The sequence below is a fragment of the Eleutherodactylus coqui genome, chromosome 8, assembly GCF_035609145.1.
Source record: "Eleutherodactylus coqui strain aEleCoq1 chromosome 8, aEleCoq1.hap1, whole genome shotgun sequence".
In the NCBI taxonomy this organism is placed as follows: domain Eukaryota; kingdom Metazoa; phylum Chordata; class Amphibia; order Anura; family Eleutherodactylidae; genus Eleutherodactylus; species Eleutherodactylus coqui.
The window spans coordinates 198,349,126-198,363,171 of record NC_089844.1 but is presented as its reverse complement, the minus strand read 5'-3'; the positions used below and the strand labels follow the sequence as shown (position 1 = coordinate 198,363,171).

The window sequence follows — 14,046 nt, the reverse complement described above, 5'->3', positions numbered from 1 at the left end:
CAATTACAGGTTATCTGTCTCTGCGGGGTTACTGCCCCCTAGTGAGGAGGAGACTGAATGGCATGCTGGTCACACTAGCGCTTCATATGCTGTCAATGTGCTGCTTGGCTATTTCAGTCAGCCCCAATGATATGAATGCAGCGCTGACCAATCATGCTCAGCTGACGCTCCATTCACAGTGACATCATTGCAGGTGGGGGGAGTGACCCCCACAGTGACAGGAGGGCGGTACTTGAGATCGGCGGTGATCAGCTGGTTTCCCCCTGTCCTATGGATAGGAGCCAGCTTACAATGGTGGTAGGACCTCTTTAGTGGTGGCCCCGTATGGCTGGGAGTAGCTCCGGCAGGGGTTGCCGGCTGCTGCTCTGTACGCCGGCTGCTTGCCTTCACATCTGGGCTTCTTCCAAGTGGAGTTTACATTCTTCTCCTGCGAGTCTCTTGGGAGGACTGCACTGCCGCTGTGTGTTTTGGCCTGTAGTGGAGGTTAAACAAACTACTTGCAAATGGTTCCCCGTCTAGAAACAGATCCCACCTACTTTGTCCTGCCTTGTAGGCCACATTTCACTAATCAAATCCAGGGCAAAAACAAAAATTTTTTTCTTAAATCAACCATCCTGTCTGGACAAACAAAGATGGCCGAAGCGATTGGATGCGTGTTGTGTATTGGTATGCAATGGTCATGCCCACCTGACTGACCAATTCTGCTCATGTGAAGAGCACTGGTCAACCAAAGCAGGTGAGAGGGGAGTATGTGCTGGTTAGTTATAGCATAGGGAGCAGGGTTTTTACTGAAAAAAATACAACTTGGACAATCCCTTTAGGGATGAAGATTTTTGGGGGGATTTTTATCACTTTTCAGAAGCCGAAACTTTATTTTTCCACCAACATAGCCATGGGAGGGCTTGTTCGTTACATGGTGCCCTCTAGTTTGTATTGGTACCATTTTGGGGTACATCAGACTCTTATGATTTTTATTGCATATTTTGGGAGAGCCATTTTAGCAGTTTTTTCCCCCCCCAATAGCGTTTGCTATGCGGGATGATAAGTGGGTTCAGTTTACTGTACAAGATGTTACGGATTTAGTGATGCGAACATCTTTTTTCCAGTTTTTAAAGAAAAGAAAAGTGCAGTGGATCTTCGTAATTTTTTCTGTTTTTGTATCCCTGTGTTCTTATGATTGTTAAGATAATACACTGCAGTACTTCGGCCCCTGAGCCCACGTTATCCATGTGCTGTACATGTATGATGTTTCACAGGTACCTCTTAGCTACAGTGTCGTCATAGAGCAAGAAAGGGTTAAAGTATCTGCAAATTATAAAGAGGCGCAGTAAATATAAGATGTGGCGCCTTTTGTAATTTTGGGAAATTGTGAAAGCAGGGCTGTGGACTCCGGAGTAGAAATGGACAGCCTTTAGTACTAATGCTGTGTTACTGCAGTAACGTTGGTATTACTTGTTTGTTTTTTTTTGTAGACAGGTGGTTTGTTAAGACAGCCCTGAGTAAAGCAGAAGCTATCGCTTCTCTGATTGGGTACAAGTGAGAATTGAAAGGTGACTATTAGGTCCTTTAACCTCTTCTTGCTCTGCGATGTGCATGTATGTTACAGCAATGCATGTTTGGTATAAAGTGTGTATGGGACTGGAGTCCTCTCGGTACTGGTGTATCTGGTCTCCACCAGAAGTATGTGTGGAGACCTAGTGATGGACTGTAACTACCCTGTTTACGTCCCCAATTTCCTGATTGGCCGGAGGGAGCCGGCTGCTGGGGTAGCGGCAGCTGTGGCCGGAGGGAGCCGGCTGCTGGGGGTAGCGGCAGCTGTGGCCGGAGGGAGCCGGCTGCTGGGGGTAGCGGCAGCTGTGGCCGGAGGGAGCCGGCTGCTGGGGGTAGCGGCAGCTGTGGCCGGAGGGAGCCGGCTGCTGGGGGTAGCGGCAGCTGTGGCCGGAGGGAGCCGGCTGCTGGGGGTAGCGGCAGCTGTGGCCGGAGGGAGCCGGCTGCTGGGGGTAGCGGCAGCTGTGGCCGGAGGGAGCCGGCTGCTGGGGGTAGCGGCAGCTGTGGCCGGAGGGAGCCGGCTGCTGGGGGTAGCGGCAGCTGTGGCCGGAGGGAGCCGGCTGCTGGGGGTAGCGGCAGCTGTGGCCGGAGGGAGCCGGCTGCTGGGGGTAGCGGCAGCTGTGGCCGGAGGGAGCCGGCTGCTGGGGGTAGCGGCAGCTGTGGCCGGAGGGAGCCGGCTGCTGGGGGTAGCGGCAGCTGTGGCCGGAGGGAGCCGGCTGCTGGGGGTAGCGGCAGCTGTGGCCGGAGGGAGCCGGCTGCTGGGGGTAGCGGCAGCTGTGGCCGGAGGGAGCCGGCTGCTGGGGGTAGCGGCAGCTGTGGCCGGAGGGAGCCGGCTGCTGGGGGTAGCGGCAGCTGTGGCCGGAGGGAGCCGGCTGCTGGGGGTAGCGGCAGCTGTGGCCGGAGGGAGCCGGCTGCTGGGGGTAGCGGCAGCTGTGGCCGGAGGGAGCCGGCTGCTGGGGGTAGCGGCAGCTGTGACCGGGTACTAGGGCAGGGAATATCTGAGCGGACCCGCTGTGGGTGAGAGTGCTGTTTGCAGCAGCCCCAGTAGGTGGTTAAGGCACAGTAAGAGGTCACTTGGCGGCGGAGGCGGCGTTGACAGGGTCGGACAGGAGTTGCTGCAGGCACAGTAGTGGAGAGTGACATCAGCTTATCTGGTAGTATGTGCTTGTGTTCGCCGCTGGAGTTCAGCTTGCTGTCTCACTTCTCTCCCTGGTGCTGACAACGCTGCTGCCTTCTGCGGCAGCTGCTCTTTTCACATGCAGGCATGCTGAGAGCAAGGCCAGCGTAAGCCTCGCTGCTGGAGGTCACGAGCACCTCGCCGGGTATACTTTTAGCACGGGAGCTGCTACGGCACAAGGGAGAGCGGCGGGGTGAGTGACAGGAGGCAGCGGCAGGGCTAATAGCAGTAAGGATGCGTGGAGAAGTGACAGCTGCCAGGTGCCCATACAACGCCAGCCTATCAGGATTTTGGGGGCGTAAACAGGACGACTACGGTCAATCACTGTCTCACCCATACTTCTGGTGGGGACAAGATGTACCAGTCCACTGTATACCCAGCGGGTGGCGGTTGTTTAAAAACAGCTGATACCCAACTCAGAGCAGTGATTGGAGCTATCCTTGATCATGGCTGTTTGACAGCTTACATGAGCTGTAAGCTGCCAGCTGGAGGGGATGTTCGCTCCACGACTCGCCATCAGACCCCTGTGAGGTGATCGCTGGATTTCTATAGTTGCCTTGTTAGCCCTGGGCCTAGTGAAGGCCAAGGCCCCTGTCTGTCCATTAACTACTAATCTACCCAGGGAATAGGTCAACCGTTAAGAAAGTACAGAATAACCCTTTAAGTCCCGCTTGTGGTCTGTGGCAGGACTGAATGTGAACATTAAAAAGACAGTATACTGCAATGCAGAAATATTGCAGTATATTGTAGAAACGATCAAACAATAGGAATTTCAAGGGGACTAAAAAGAAAAAAAAATAGTAAAATTTTAAGTTGAATAAAATTTTTACAAATAAAAAAAGAGTAAGTATCAACATTAAATTGGCTATTAACACCTTAGTGACATAGACTGTTTGCACCTTAATGACCAACTAATTTTTTATTTTAATTTTTCATCATTGCATTTCAGGAGCCCTAACTTTTTTTGGTTGATGTTTTTCATTGGCAGCCATGCGAGGGCTTTTTTTTTTGTGGGATAAGTTGTATTTTCTAATAGCATCAATTTTGGGTCTGTATAATCTATTAAAAAATATATATTCTAGGGGAATTGGTGAAAAAAAGATTCTGCTGTTTGCTTTTTAGATTTCATTTGTTCTGCATTTATCATGCAAAAATAAATGATGTGATCGCGTTCCCCGGCACGGCACGCCAGGTTTATACAGTTTTATTTTTTGCCATTTTGTACACACAAAACACTTTAAAAACTTTTTTTTTTTCCCACAAAGATTTGTTTTTGTGTTGCTGCACTCCAAGGGCCAAAGCATTTTTATCTTTCTCTTGACGGAGCTCTTAGCTTGTTGTTTGCGGGATGAACTCCAGTCTTCATTCATTTATACACTCAGACAGTAGGGTTCTTATTTTGTCTACATTTATTCACTGAAAATGACCCACTAAAGTCTTCATTCATGCAATATTTGATAACCTATATAACATTTTGCTTGCTTTTTACTTCATTTTTTTCTAGAGGCAAGATTAACAAAATCTACAATTCTGGCATATTTTTTTTAAATTTTATATAGCGTTAACTGTGCGGTATAAGACCCCATTTACACTGACAGGTGATCGCTCAGAAGTTGCTCAAACGACCGTTTGAGTGACAGTTTTGAGTGATCATCTTTGCATAGTCTATAGTAGCTAAGTAGCTACTAAAGAGCTATGCAGGCGGAGCGGGACACCGCCGCTTATTCTGCATAAGCAAACATCTGTATTATTGTCCGCAATTACAGCCGGCGTCCCGCTGTGAACTACCAGCGAGACACGAGCTGCAATCTTATTAGTGCTGTCGACTGTGATAACAGCCCTCACCGCCGATGAGTTCATTGCTCAATTCAAGAAAACTAGAAACGAACGATGAACGACTCCTGCCCAAAAACTGCACGTTGTCCATGCATTTAGACGCAACGGTTATCGCTCAAAAGGTGGCCTTTTAGGCGAGAATCGGTGGGTCTAAATGGGCCTTAAGGGCTAATGCCCACGGAAGGATTATCTCTGCGAAATTCACGACCAAACGGACGCCGCTAATTCCGCAGCAATGACCATCCATAGACATATAGTTAAAAGATTCTCCCCTGCCTACGAGCGGAAATCAACTGCGATTTTCTGCTTGTGGGGGAGAATCACAGCATGTTCTATTTGGTGCTGAAAATCGCACGGACGGCTTCCATTGCAGTCATTGGAAGCCGTCCATCCTGCGGTATTCTGTGAGCACAGCGGAAGTATCACAGGAATCCAGATCATAGCCCAGCGCTGGCGCGTTACGCCGCGCACGATGCATGTGCGCCGACTCGCCTGGCGAGACACTTGTGGACAAGTGAGTATAGGATATAGGGTCTTGGAGGGGGTCGCCGGGTCTGATTCCACTGTGAGATTTCACCGTCTGAATCCGACCCGGCCGTGGGCATGAGGCCTAGATAATATGTTGATTTCAGTCTACAGGCCTGTGCAGCTATGTCAATGCCAAATTAATACAAGTTTATTTTTCTTTCAACTTTTTTACACTTTTAAAAAAATTATATATCCGTATATATTTTGTTTATCACTGTAATGAATTCTTTTTTTTTTTTTTTTGGTTAGCAGTGCTGTGTAAGTGTTTTTTTTTGTGTGTGGTAAGAGTTGTACTTTTTAATGGTACCATTTATAGATCCATGCCACGTTTTAATCACTTTCTTTTTTGTAAGGCGAAATGGGCAGATATAGCCATTCGCCTTTTTTCCCCACTTTTGTGCACTGTACGGATTACATAATGTACCTTTTTTTATTTTTTTTCCCTTCGGGTCATTACAAATGCAGTGATACCTCATATGTGTTTTTTTTTTTTTCATAGTAAGGCTAGGTTCACACAGGACGGATTCGCGTCGGAAATCTCGCGGTTTGGCCGCAGCAAAAACCGCGAGATTTCCGCCGGGAGAACCGCCGCGGTTTAAGCCGCGGCGGCTTTGAAGCGGCCCGGCCGCTCGCTCTTTCGCTGCGGCTGGCGCTCCCATAGTGGAGAGCGCGGCCGCAGTGGAATGAAAAAAAGAATGGACATGCTGCATATTCTGAAACTGCGGCAGCCGCGGTTTCAGCCGGACTTACCGCAGCGGATTGGCCGTCCCGTGTGGACGAGATTTCTGAGAAATCTCGTCCACATGGCTGGCTAATCCCGAGATTAGCGGGCGGATTTGCCGTGGCGAAATTCTGCACGGCAAATCTGCCCTGTGTGAACCCAGCCTAAAGGGGGAAAGGAAGGGTTTTGATTTATTTATTTATTTTTTTTATACTTTTATTTTTGTCCCACTAGGGGACATGGAGTATCATCATATTTTATCATCTAATACTTCTATACTTCAGTACAATGAGCTGACAGACCAGGAGGGTATATTCAAGCCTCCAGGTGCCATAGCAATCCATCGGGATCCTGCAATCAATTTGCGGGAGTTCGATAAAGGCCTATTTAGATACGACTATCGCTGTCTAAATGGGCCTTAACCCCTTAGTGACCAAGCCTGTTTGCGCCTTAATGACCAGGCCAAATTTTGCAAATCTGACACGTGTCACTTTAACATGGAAAAACACCAGAAAGGTTTTGCATATCCAAGCGATTCTGACATTGTTTTTTCGCCACATGTTGTACTTCATTTAGGCGGAAAAAAAAGACCGATAGAATTTGTGTTTATTTATTAAAAGCGCCAGAATTGGGAAAATTTAGAAACAAAACGTCATTTTTTTCACATTTCCAACTGCAATATCTCAAAAATGTGCAAACAAAATATAGAAATTTTTGCTAAGATATAGATTTCCATCCGTTTACTTTATTTTGGGCGCACATTGGAAAAACTTTCGGTTTTTTTTTTTTAACCATTTAGGAGACGTACAAATGTAACATTACTTTTCAGCATTTTGAGGAACACTTTGTTTTCCTACACCAAGCCAAGATTGGAAAGGCTCATAGGAGTCAAAATGATAGATACCCCCACAAGTGACCCCATTTTAAAAACTACACCCCTTAACGTATTCACTGAGGGGTGTCAGGAGTATTTTAACCCCACAGTTTTTTTTTCAGGAGTCAATACAATTTAGAAGAGAAAAACTAAAATTTCATATTTTTGCAAATATGTCATTTAAAAGACAGGACTTTTTTCTATAGCACACATGAAAATGAGGATTTGCACCCCAGAATGGATACCCCTGTTTGTCCCGTGCGCAGAAACATACCCATTGTGGCCCTAATCTTACGTCTGTATGCACAATGGGGCCCAAAATCAAAAGAGCAACTGGTGACTTTTGGAACAGAAATTTTGCTTGAATGAGATTTAGGCCCTTTTGCACACTTGTAGAGCCATTGAGTGACCAAAACTATGGAGAACGCCCACAAGTGACCCCATTTTGAAAAGTAGACCCCTTAACGAATTTATCTAGGGGTACGATGACTTTTATGACTTCACGTTTTTTTAATGAATCTAAGCCAAGCAGAAGAAAAAATTTTTATTTTTTTTTGTACAGCACATATATGAATGAAGACTTGCACCCCAAAATGGATACCCCTGTTTGTCCTGTGCTCAGAAATATACCCATTGTAGCCCCAATCTTCTTAGAGGGCGCATGGCTAGGCATATAGTGTATGGAGCACCTGTTTGATTTTAGGGCGCAACTGAATAATTTACAGGCCCCATTGCACGCTAGTAGAGATAATAAACTGCCAAAATAATAAAATGCCCCTCACAAGTGACCCAATTTTGACATCAAGACCCCTTAGCTAATTTATCTAGGGGTGTACTGGGCATTCTGCCGCTACATTTTTATTTTAAAAAATAATTATAATGTGAGTGAAATATAAATGTGATTTCATGTTTTTCACCAAATTTGACACCTTTAGGACCGTTTTTTTTTGTTTCAAGCAGGAAAAACTGGGGAGACGGACTAATAAAAGTAAAACTGATTCCCTAAAAAGAACAACCCCCCCCCCCCCACCCACCCACACCCCCTTTTGGCGTTTTTTATATGTGAAATAAAGTTAATAATGTAAAACTGTATGGTAAATTTCAAAGCAGGGGTAATTAGAAAGGCCAGGGTGGGATGGGCACGTGGGACAATAAAAACGCGTATCTCTCCTCCTCCCCTGCTTAGTGCATATGCGACACTTTTTTGGGGGGTATTTTTTGCTCGCAGTCTCGGGGATGGGATTCATAAAATGGCGCTCCGTTAGCCTCCGCACCTCCTCCGATTGCAATGCGTCTTGTGGTGCGGTGGTCCCAAATAAAAGATTTTCTACGAGCGCTCCCTGAAACTGGAGGAAGCTCAGTGTGCCCCCAGACGATTTAAAAATTACGTGAGCGTTATCTGTATAGGTAGATGGCTAGCTTCTTGTACCAAGCTGGCGTTTTACGTTTCACAAGGTATAGCTTGGTCTGACAGATCGACGCCCCCCATGAATTTATTATATTCTGTGACGCAGACCGGTTTAATTTTCTCCGCTGCAGCCCCCCTCTCGCTAACTGTAACGGAAATAAGGGGCCTTAATTTGCCCAGTCTGTCATACGCCGGGTCACTTCTTGGGGGGATTTGGGCATTATTTGCAAAATGAAAAAAATGCAGAATGTTTTCATATCTGCGTCGGGGCATTATCAACGCAAATACGGGCGTTGCGTGAATGGCGCTCGTGGACCAATAGGACCGTATGGATGACTTTTTTACGAGTCCCATTAGTAAAATAAGTCCCCAAATTTTTTTTTTAGCTCAGGGACATCTATGGCGGTCCACATCACTGAATAAACCGACATTGGGTGCGCGGTCACGTATTGTCGAGCGTATGTATTTGTCTGCTGGACAATTAACTGCAGCACATCGTCGGTAATAAATAAATGTAAAAAATTATATGGGGTGAAATTTGCGACGTCCAGATTAACACCTGGAGCCGCTAAAAATTCTGGGATGCGGGGAGCAAACAAACCTGCGGCACTCCACACAGTGGTGGGCGCCGCATAACTTGGCCCCGCTGCCCCAATGACTTCGTCTACCTCCATAGCGCTGGAGGCAGAGTCGTCACTCTCAAAAAAACCCTCCTCCGACTCGCTGGTAGCATCGCTACCGGAACTTGACGCAAAGAGCAGCGCGTACGCTTGCTCGGTGGTGTAGCGCCTATGCTCCAGTTTATTAAAAAATTTTTTAATGGGGGTAAAAAAAAAAATTGCCCGCCAAAAAGTGGACAGGGATAAAATAGGGTAATTGGGGTATAAGGGAAGGTGAAGGCGGGTAATAACGGTTTTTTTTCTTCTTTTTTTTAACTCGCAATATGGCACACGATTTTTCTCAGCTATCTCTCTCCTGTCACAAATCGCTCTGAGTGACAGGAGAGAGATATGCAGGACTAATCGTGTGCCATATTTATTAAACAAATGACATGGATGGCTGTGATAGGTTTATCACAGCCACCCATGTCAGCAGGAACCAATCACTTTGGTCCCTGCAAGCTACTATGCCTAAGGCATCTTTTGCCTTAGGCTCTACTGTGCATGCGCCGCTATTTTGTTCGGCGCATGCGCAGTAGAGGGCAGTGCCCTGTGTTTTGGGGGGGCTTTTGGGGACCTTACGGGAGCATTTTCATCTCCCGTCATGGATCCGTCAGGGCAGCGATCACGTGCCCGGGAACCGCACTCCGCGGTCCCCGGTAACATCTCCTGTATCCCGGCTTCTGAAGGTAGCCGGGAGACAGGGGATTTTTAAACTTCGCGGCGCTTCTGCGCATGCGCTGCCATTTTCCCCTTGGCGCGCATGCGCAGAAGCCCGTGGCGGCTCCAGATCGCAGGGGACATCGTGGAGGATGGAGGTGAGTATTTTCAGCTGACCTCATGGATCCGATCCATGAGGGCAGCTGAAACATTTACTTTTTAAAAACTTTTTAAAACTTTTCCGCGATCGTCGTTATCCATTGGATAACGGCGATCGCGGTACCGGGGACCGCTCACCGTGGTCCCCACTGACATCTCCTGCCTCCTGGCTACCTACAGGAGCCGGGAGCCAGGAGATTTTAAATTTCCCGCGCCCCCAGGTCTTCTGCGCAAGACCTTCGGGTAGCACCTCAAGAGTTCTGAAGAAAACTCTTAATGCTCGAAGCTCTAGAACCAATATTTACAATGTTCTCGCTGATTTTCGAATGCCGGATCGAAAAATTTCAAAGTTATGTGTAAATAATTTTTTTTTTGAAATTCCGCGATTTTATAAGAGTTCTGGGTAGCACTTCCAAGAGTTCTGAAGAAAACTCTTAATGCTCAAAGCCTTAGAACCAATATTTACAGAGTTGTCGCTGATTTAGTAATATCATTTTTGGAAGTTAGCACCGCAGAGATACATTTGTTGATTTTTTTTGCCTAATTTGCTAGAACTATTTTTTAAAATTAATTGGGAACTCGAACTCTTTGGGGTGCATCCAGAACTTATAAAAAATTAACTTTTTTGAAAGATGGGGTGCTGACTTCACAGAGGTGACTGAGGCTACATTCACACAGGCAAGAATCTTGTGTGAGTTTTGTGCACTGCAAGAATCACAAAACTTGCATGAATATGATCTCCATTCAAATAAACACACAAAATAAAACGCTCATGCGAATAAGTCCATTTAAAAGAATGATGTGAGGGAAAAAGGAGCTACTTAAATACCAATTAATTTTTTTGCAAAATGATCACTCAAACTGTCGGTTGGGCGATCTTTGAGCGATTATCTGCTCGTGTAAATGGGCCTTTAGGGCAGAAGCGAGCACAGAAAAATGCAGGCATACGAAAACATAATGTCCATAGTGCTAATGTAGCTCAGATGCGTAGACAACTGGTGGTACGCTGTGTGGCACTAGCCGTCATCTGATGGCCTGTGGAGGCCATGCCGCCTCACCACTTTGCTAAAGTGCTGTGAAAAGGTAAAGTATGCAGATTTTGGCATAAAACGTGGTGTTTGCCAAATTGGGGGCGTATGTGCCGGTTTGCTGTATAAACGGTTTGATAAGTCTGCCTCTTTACATGGTAACACTGAGGCACCTAGGTGCCCGCCAGCTGTACACAGGAGTGACTGCAGGTGGAATGCACTGGGAACAGTTCCTGCCCGCCTCCATTCACGGTAAACGGGAGTTGTTCAAAGACTGAGCAGCTCTTTTAGGGGGAGACGGGGGGCTCTCACAAATGGATTTGTATTGCGGATTTCACTATCGCCGTCCATGCGAAAGATCCACGGTAAAACGTGGGCATTGAAAGGCGTTTTATTTTCAAATTTTCATTCACACTCGCAGGTATGAATTACGTATTCTGTAAACGGAGGAAGAATCGCAGCATGTTTTAATACGGATTCCGTGCGGGCGAAATGTTACTTGTTTTGTAATAACTTATAATAACTTGAGCTTTAAAGAACTTTGACGATATCTGGTAGCGCTGCATCAGCAATGGTCCTTCATCCTGTGTGATGGACTCTGTCAGACCAGCAACGCCAGACTCAGATTTATTTCTATTACTACAGATTAGTGTTGTCGCCCTTCAAGGTGTATGGAATATAGATTCCTCTGCCAATGCAGCTGTCTGAGGTCTCCTTTTTGGTGGGATGATTTGCAGTTTCCATCGGTACCATTTTGAGGCAACTTTTTGTTCCCATGTCTATTTCAGTTTTTGACAAGTTGATGAACAAAAGAAAGCAAGTCTGACATTTGTTTTGAGCAAATGTTCAACTCCATTCACCACATGCAGGATAAATAACATTTTATAGAGCAGCAATTCCTATTATGCGGGGTTTTATTGTACCTTTTCCATTAAAAAGGGGTCTTGTGGGAGAGAAGTGTCTTCCAGTGCAGCGTACCACTAATGGGCAGTGCTGCATGGCAGACCCAGGGGCATTTGTCAGGCCGTGCTAATCCATCGGCCTCCTATCCCTTTGTCAACCATTTACATGCTGCAGTCGCTATTGATCAAGGCATGTAAGGGGTTAAATAGCCAGGATTGGAGATTTTTCTGATCCTAACCATAGGAGGAGGAATCCAGTTGTCAATTGACAGCCGAGCCTTGGCTGCTTGGGAAGGCCATGCTATGTTAAAGGTGTATGTTTAACCCCTTAAGAACTGAGGTGTTTTGATCCAAAAGGACTGTTTTCTTCAGCTACCAAAATTATGTTCTCTGAATTTTTTTTTTCCTGTGACGCACAAAGCTATTTTTTTTTCACCAATTTATATTTTCTGTGTATTTTTCTTGTTAGGGTAAAAAGCTTAATTTTTTTTTTAAATTACAGTTTATTTTTAAAATATGTATATTTACGCTAAAATAAGGTACAGGAATGGGGACTTCATTTTGTTTTGGACATTTTAATATATAATTTGTAGTCTTGGATCACAGGACGCATATTGCAATTATTTGGTTTGCTTCAGAAGAGGATCGGTTTCTTCTTTTCTATAATTTTTTTTATTTTTAAAACTCCTTTTTAGAGCCTCCATGTTCCCCATGACACCATACAAGACCTCTGGGGGTCATTCACATTCCACGAGTCACTTTTCATCCAGAAGAGCCCCAGTTTCAGGGTCATAACAAAGCTGATCTGGGTCTCCTAAGACCCTGCAGCTCTGCCGTGGCAGTGGGCACACGGCCGTCACACCAGTTCGAAAAGCGTAAGTGACTCGTCCGGTTTCTTTCTTCTCCATATAGCGCTTATTGAGCACTATGTAGCCTGGAAGAGAGAAGGCAGAAGCCTCAGCCTTCTCCTTCAGGTCCTCGCCTGTCACGGACTGCCGAGCACCCGAGGTTTAGGCTTCCTCTCCACGGGTGATATTTCACTGTTATCCGCTGCGATAATCCGCACGCTGATAACGCAGCGAACGCTTTCCATAGGATAACTATGGAAAGCGCAGCCCGATGTACACGAGCGGAAAATCGCTTGTGTCTAAAAATTGCGATGACAAAGTGCTCCCCGGTGGCGGCTCCCACGGCGGTATATCGCGCCGCCCGTGAACAGACTGCCTTAATCCTGCAGTCTATTCTTACTATTGGCTGGAATTGGAGCCCAGGACCAAGTGCTGTAAGTTTATGGTGCTCAGTCCTCAGTGTGTGAAGTTTAGAACCCATTAGTAACTGTTGTAACAAGACACATTGGCAGTCACTAATGGGTTAAGAGTTTTCAGGTATTGTTTTATATAGGTGTCTTGACCTATTGAGCGGTCTTCTAACCAACGTTATTGTAGCTGTACATGACTGTACTGAGAAGGAATCAATGTATGTAATATCTTATTTCTGTTTTCCCCTCAGTGGTTGTCTGGACCATGGTGCGATATAAGTATCCTGTATAGAGATGGATGGCCGTGAATTTGTAAATATGCCACCCTTGGGGTTGTCAGGCTTGTCCCTGGAGGCGGGGCGTGTTTCATCTGGAAATACTGGTGGGCGCCTCGTTCCTTCTACGGGGCAACTACCTCCGTTCTGCACAGCAAAGTATTACCCTTCACCCCTTGGACCGCACTCGCAGTCAGGTAAGATATATTAAGGGTTTATGGAAGTTGGGGGACTGTTCTAAATTTGGTGTCTGCTTTGATTCTGCTCAGCTTGATGCGTATTTAACCCCTTAGTGACGGGGCTATTTCCTGCTTTGAGGGCTTATTTATACGTCCATATATTGGCTAGGTTTTCACACCCAGCCGATATATGGTGTCCCTTTCTGCAGGGGGAGGAGGCGGGTTTGGTCGGGAGCAGTGCACTGAGCTCCCCCCCCCCCTGTTTACAATGGGAGGGGCGGGGCGGGGGCAGAGCTAAGTTCCGCCCCTCCCCATCCCATTGCAAATAGGGGGGGGGGGGGGGAGCTCAGTGCACTGCTCCCGGCCCAAACCGCCTCCTTCCCCTACAGAAAGGGACCCGTATATCGGCCGGGCATAAATACCCGTCCGATATACAGACGTGTGAATAAGCCCTGAGGACCATGTGATTCTCATTGTCACATTGCAAGAGCCATAAGTTGTTGACAGTCATCCTAGGGTGTTTTTTTGTTTGGACTGCTTTATTACATTTTTTGGGGATGAGAAGGAAAAATGGGCAGAAATTCCCACCCTTGCTTTGAGTTTTTATGGTTTTCCCCATTTGGTAAAGATAACATGAGTTGTCTTATCAGATGAGGGGAGAAATACACACTGCGATGCGAGGACTGGGACAGTGAGCGTCTGTGTGCTCCCTTGGGCGTTATTGCTGTATCTTGTGTCCCAATCCAAAGCTATGGGCATGACAGGGGCGTTCACTCCTGGTAACACCTGTTACACCCCTAGCTTCCAGTGTCGGCAAGATACACCAGTACCCAT

General features: G+C 46.5%; 1 protein-coding gene across 2 annotated transcripts in view; it reads left to right on the top strand.

Annotated features, from left to right (window-relative positions):
• TNRC18 (trinucleotide repeat containing 18) overlaps positions 1 to 14,046 on the top strand; it is a 186,118-nt gene that overhangs the window by 17,517 nt on the left and 154,555 nt on the right. For both annotated transcript variants that reach the window (XM_066577234.1, XM_066577232.1), the window contains exon 2: positions 13,010 to 13,230. In XM_066577234.1, coding sequence (XP_066433331.1) covers positions 13,053 to 13,230 — 178 coding nt within the window. In that variant the 5' untranslated portion in view covers positions 13,010 to 13,052. The remainder of the gene's footprint in view (positions 1 to 13,009; positions 13,231 to 14,046) is intronic.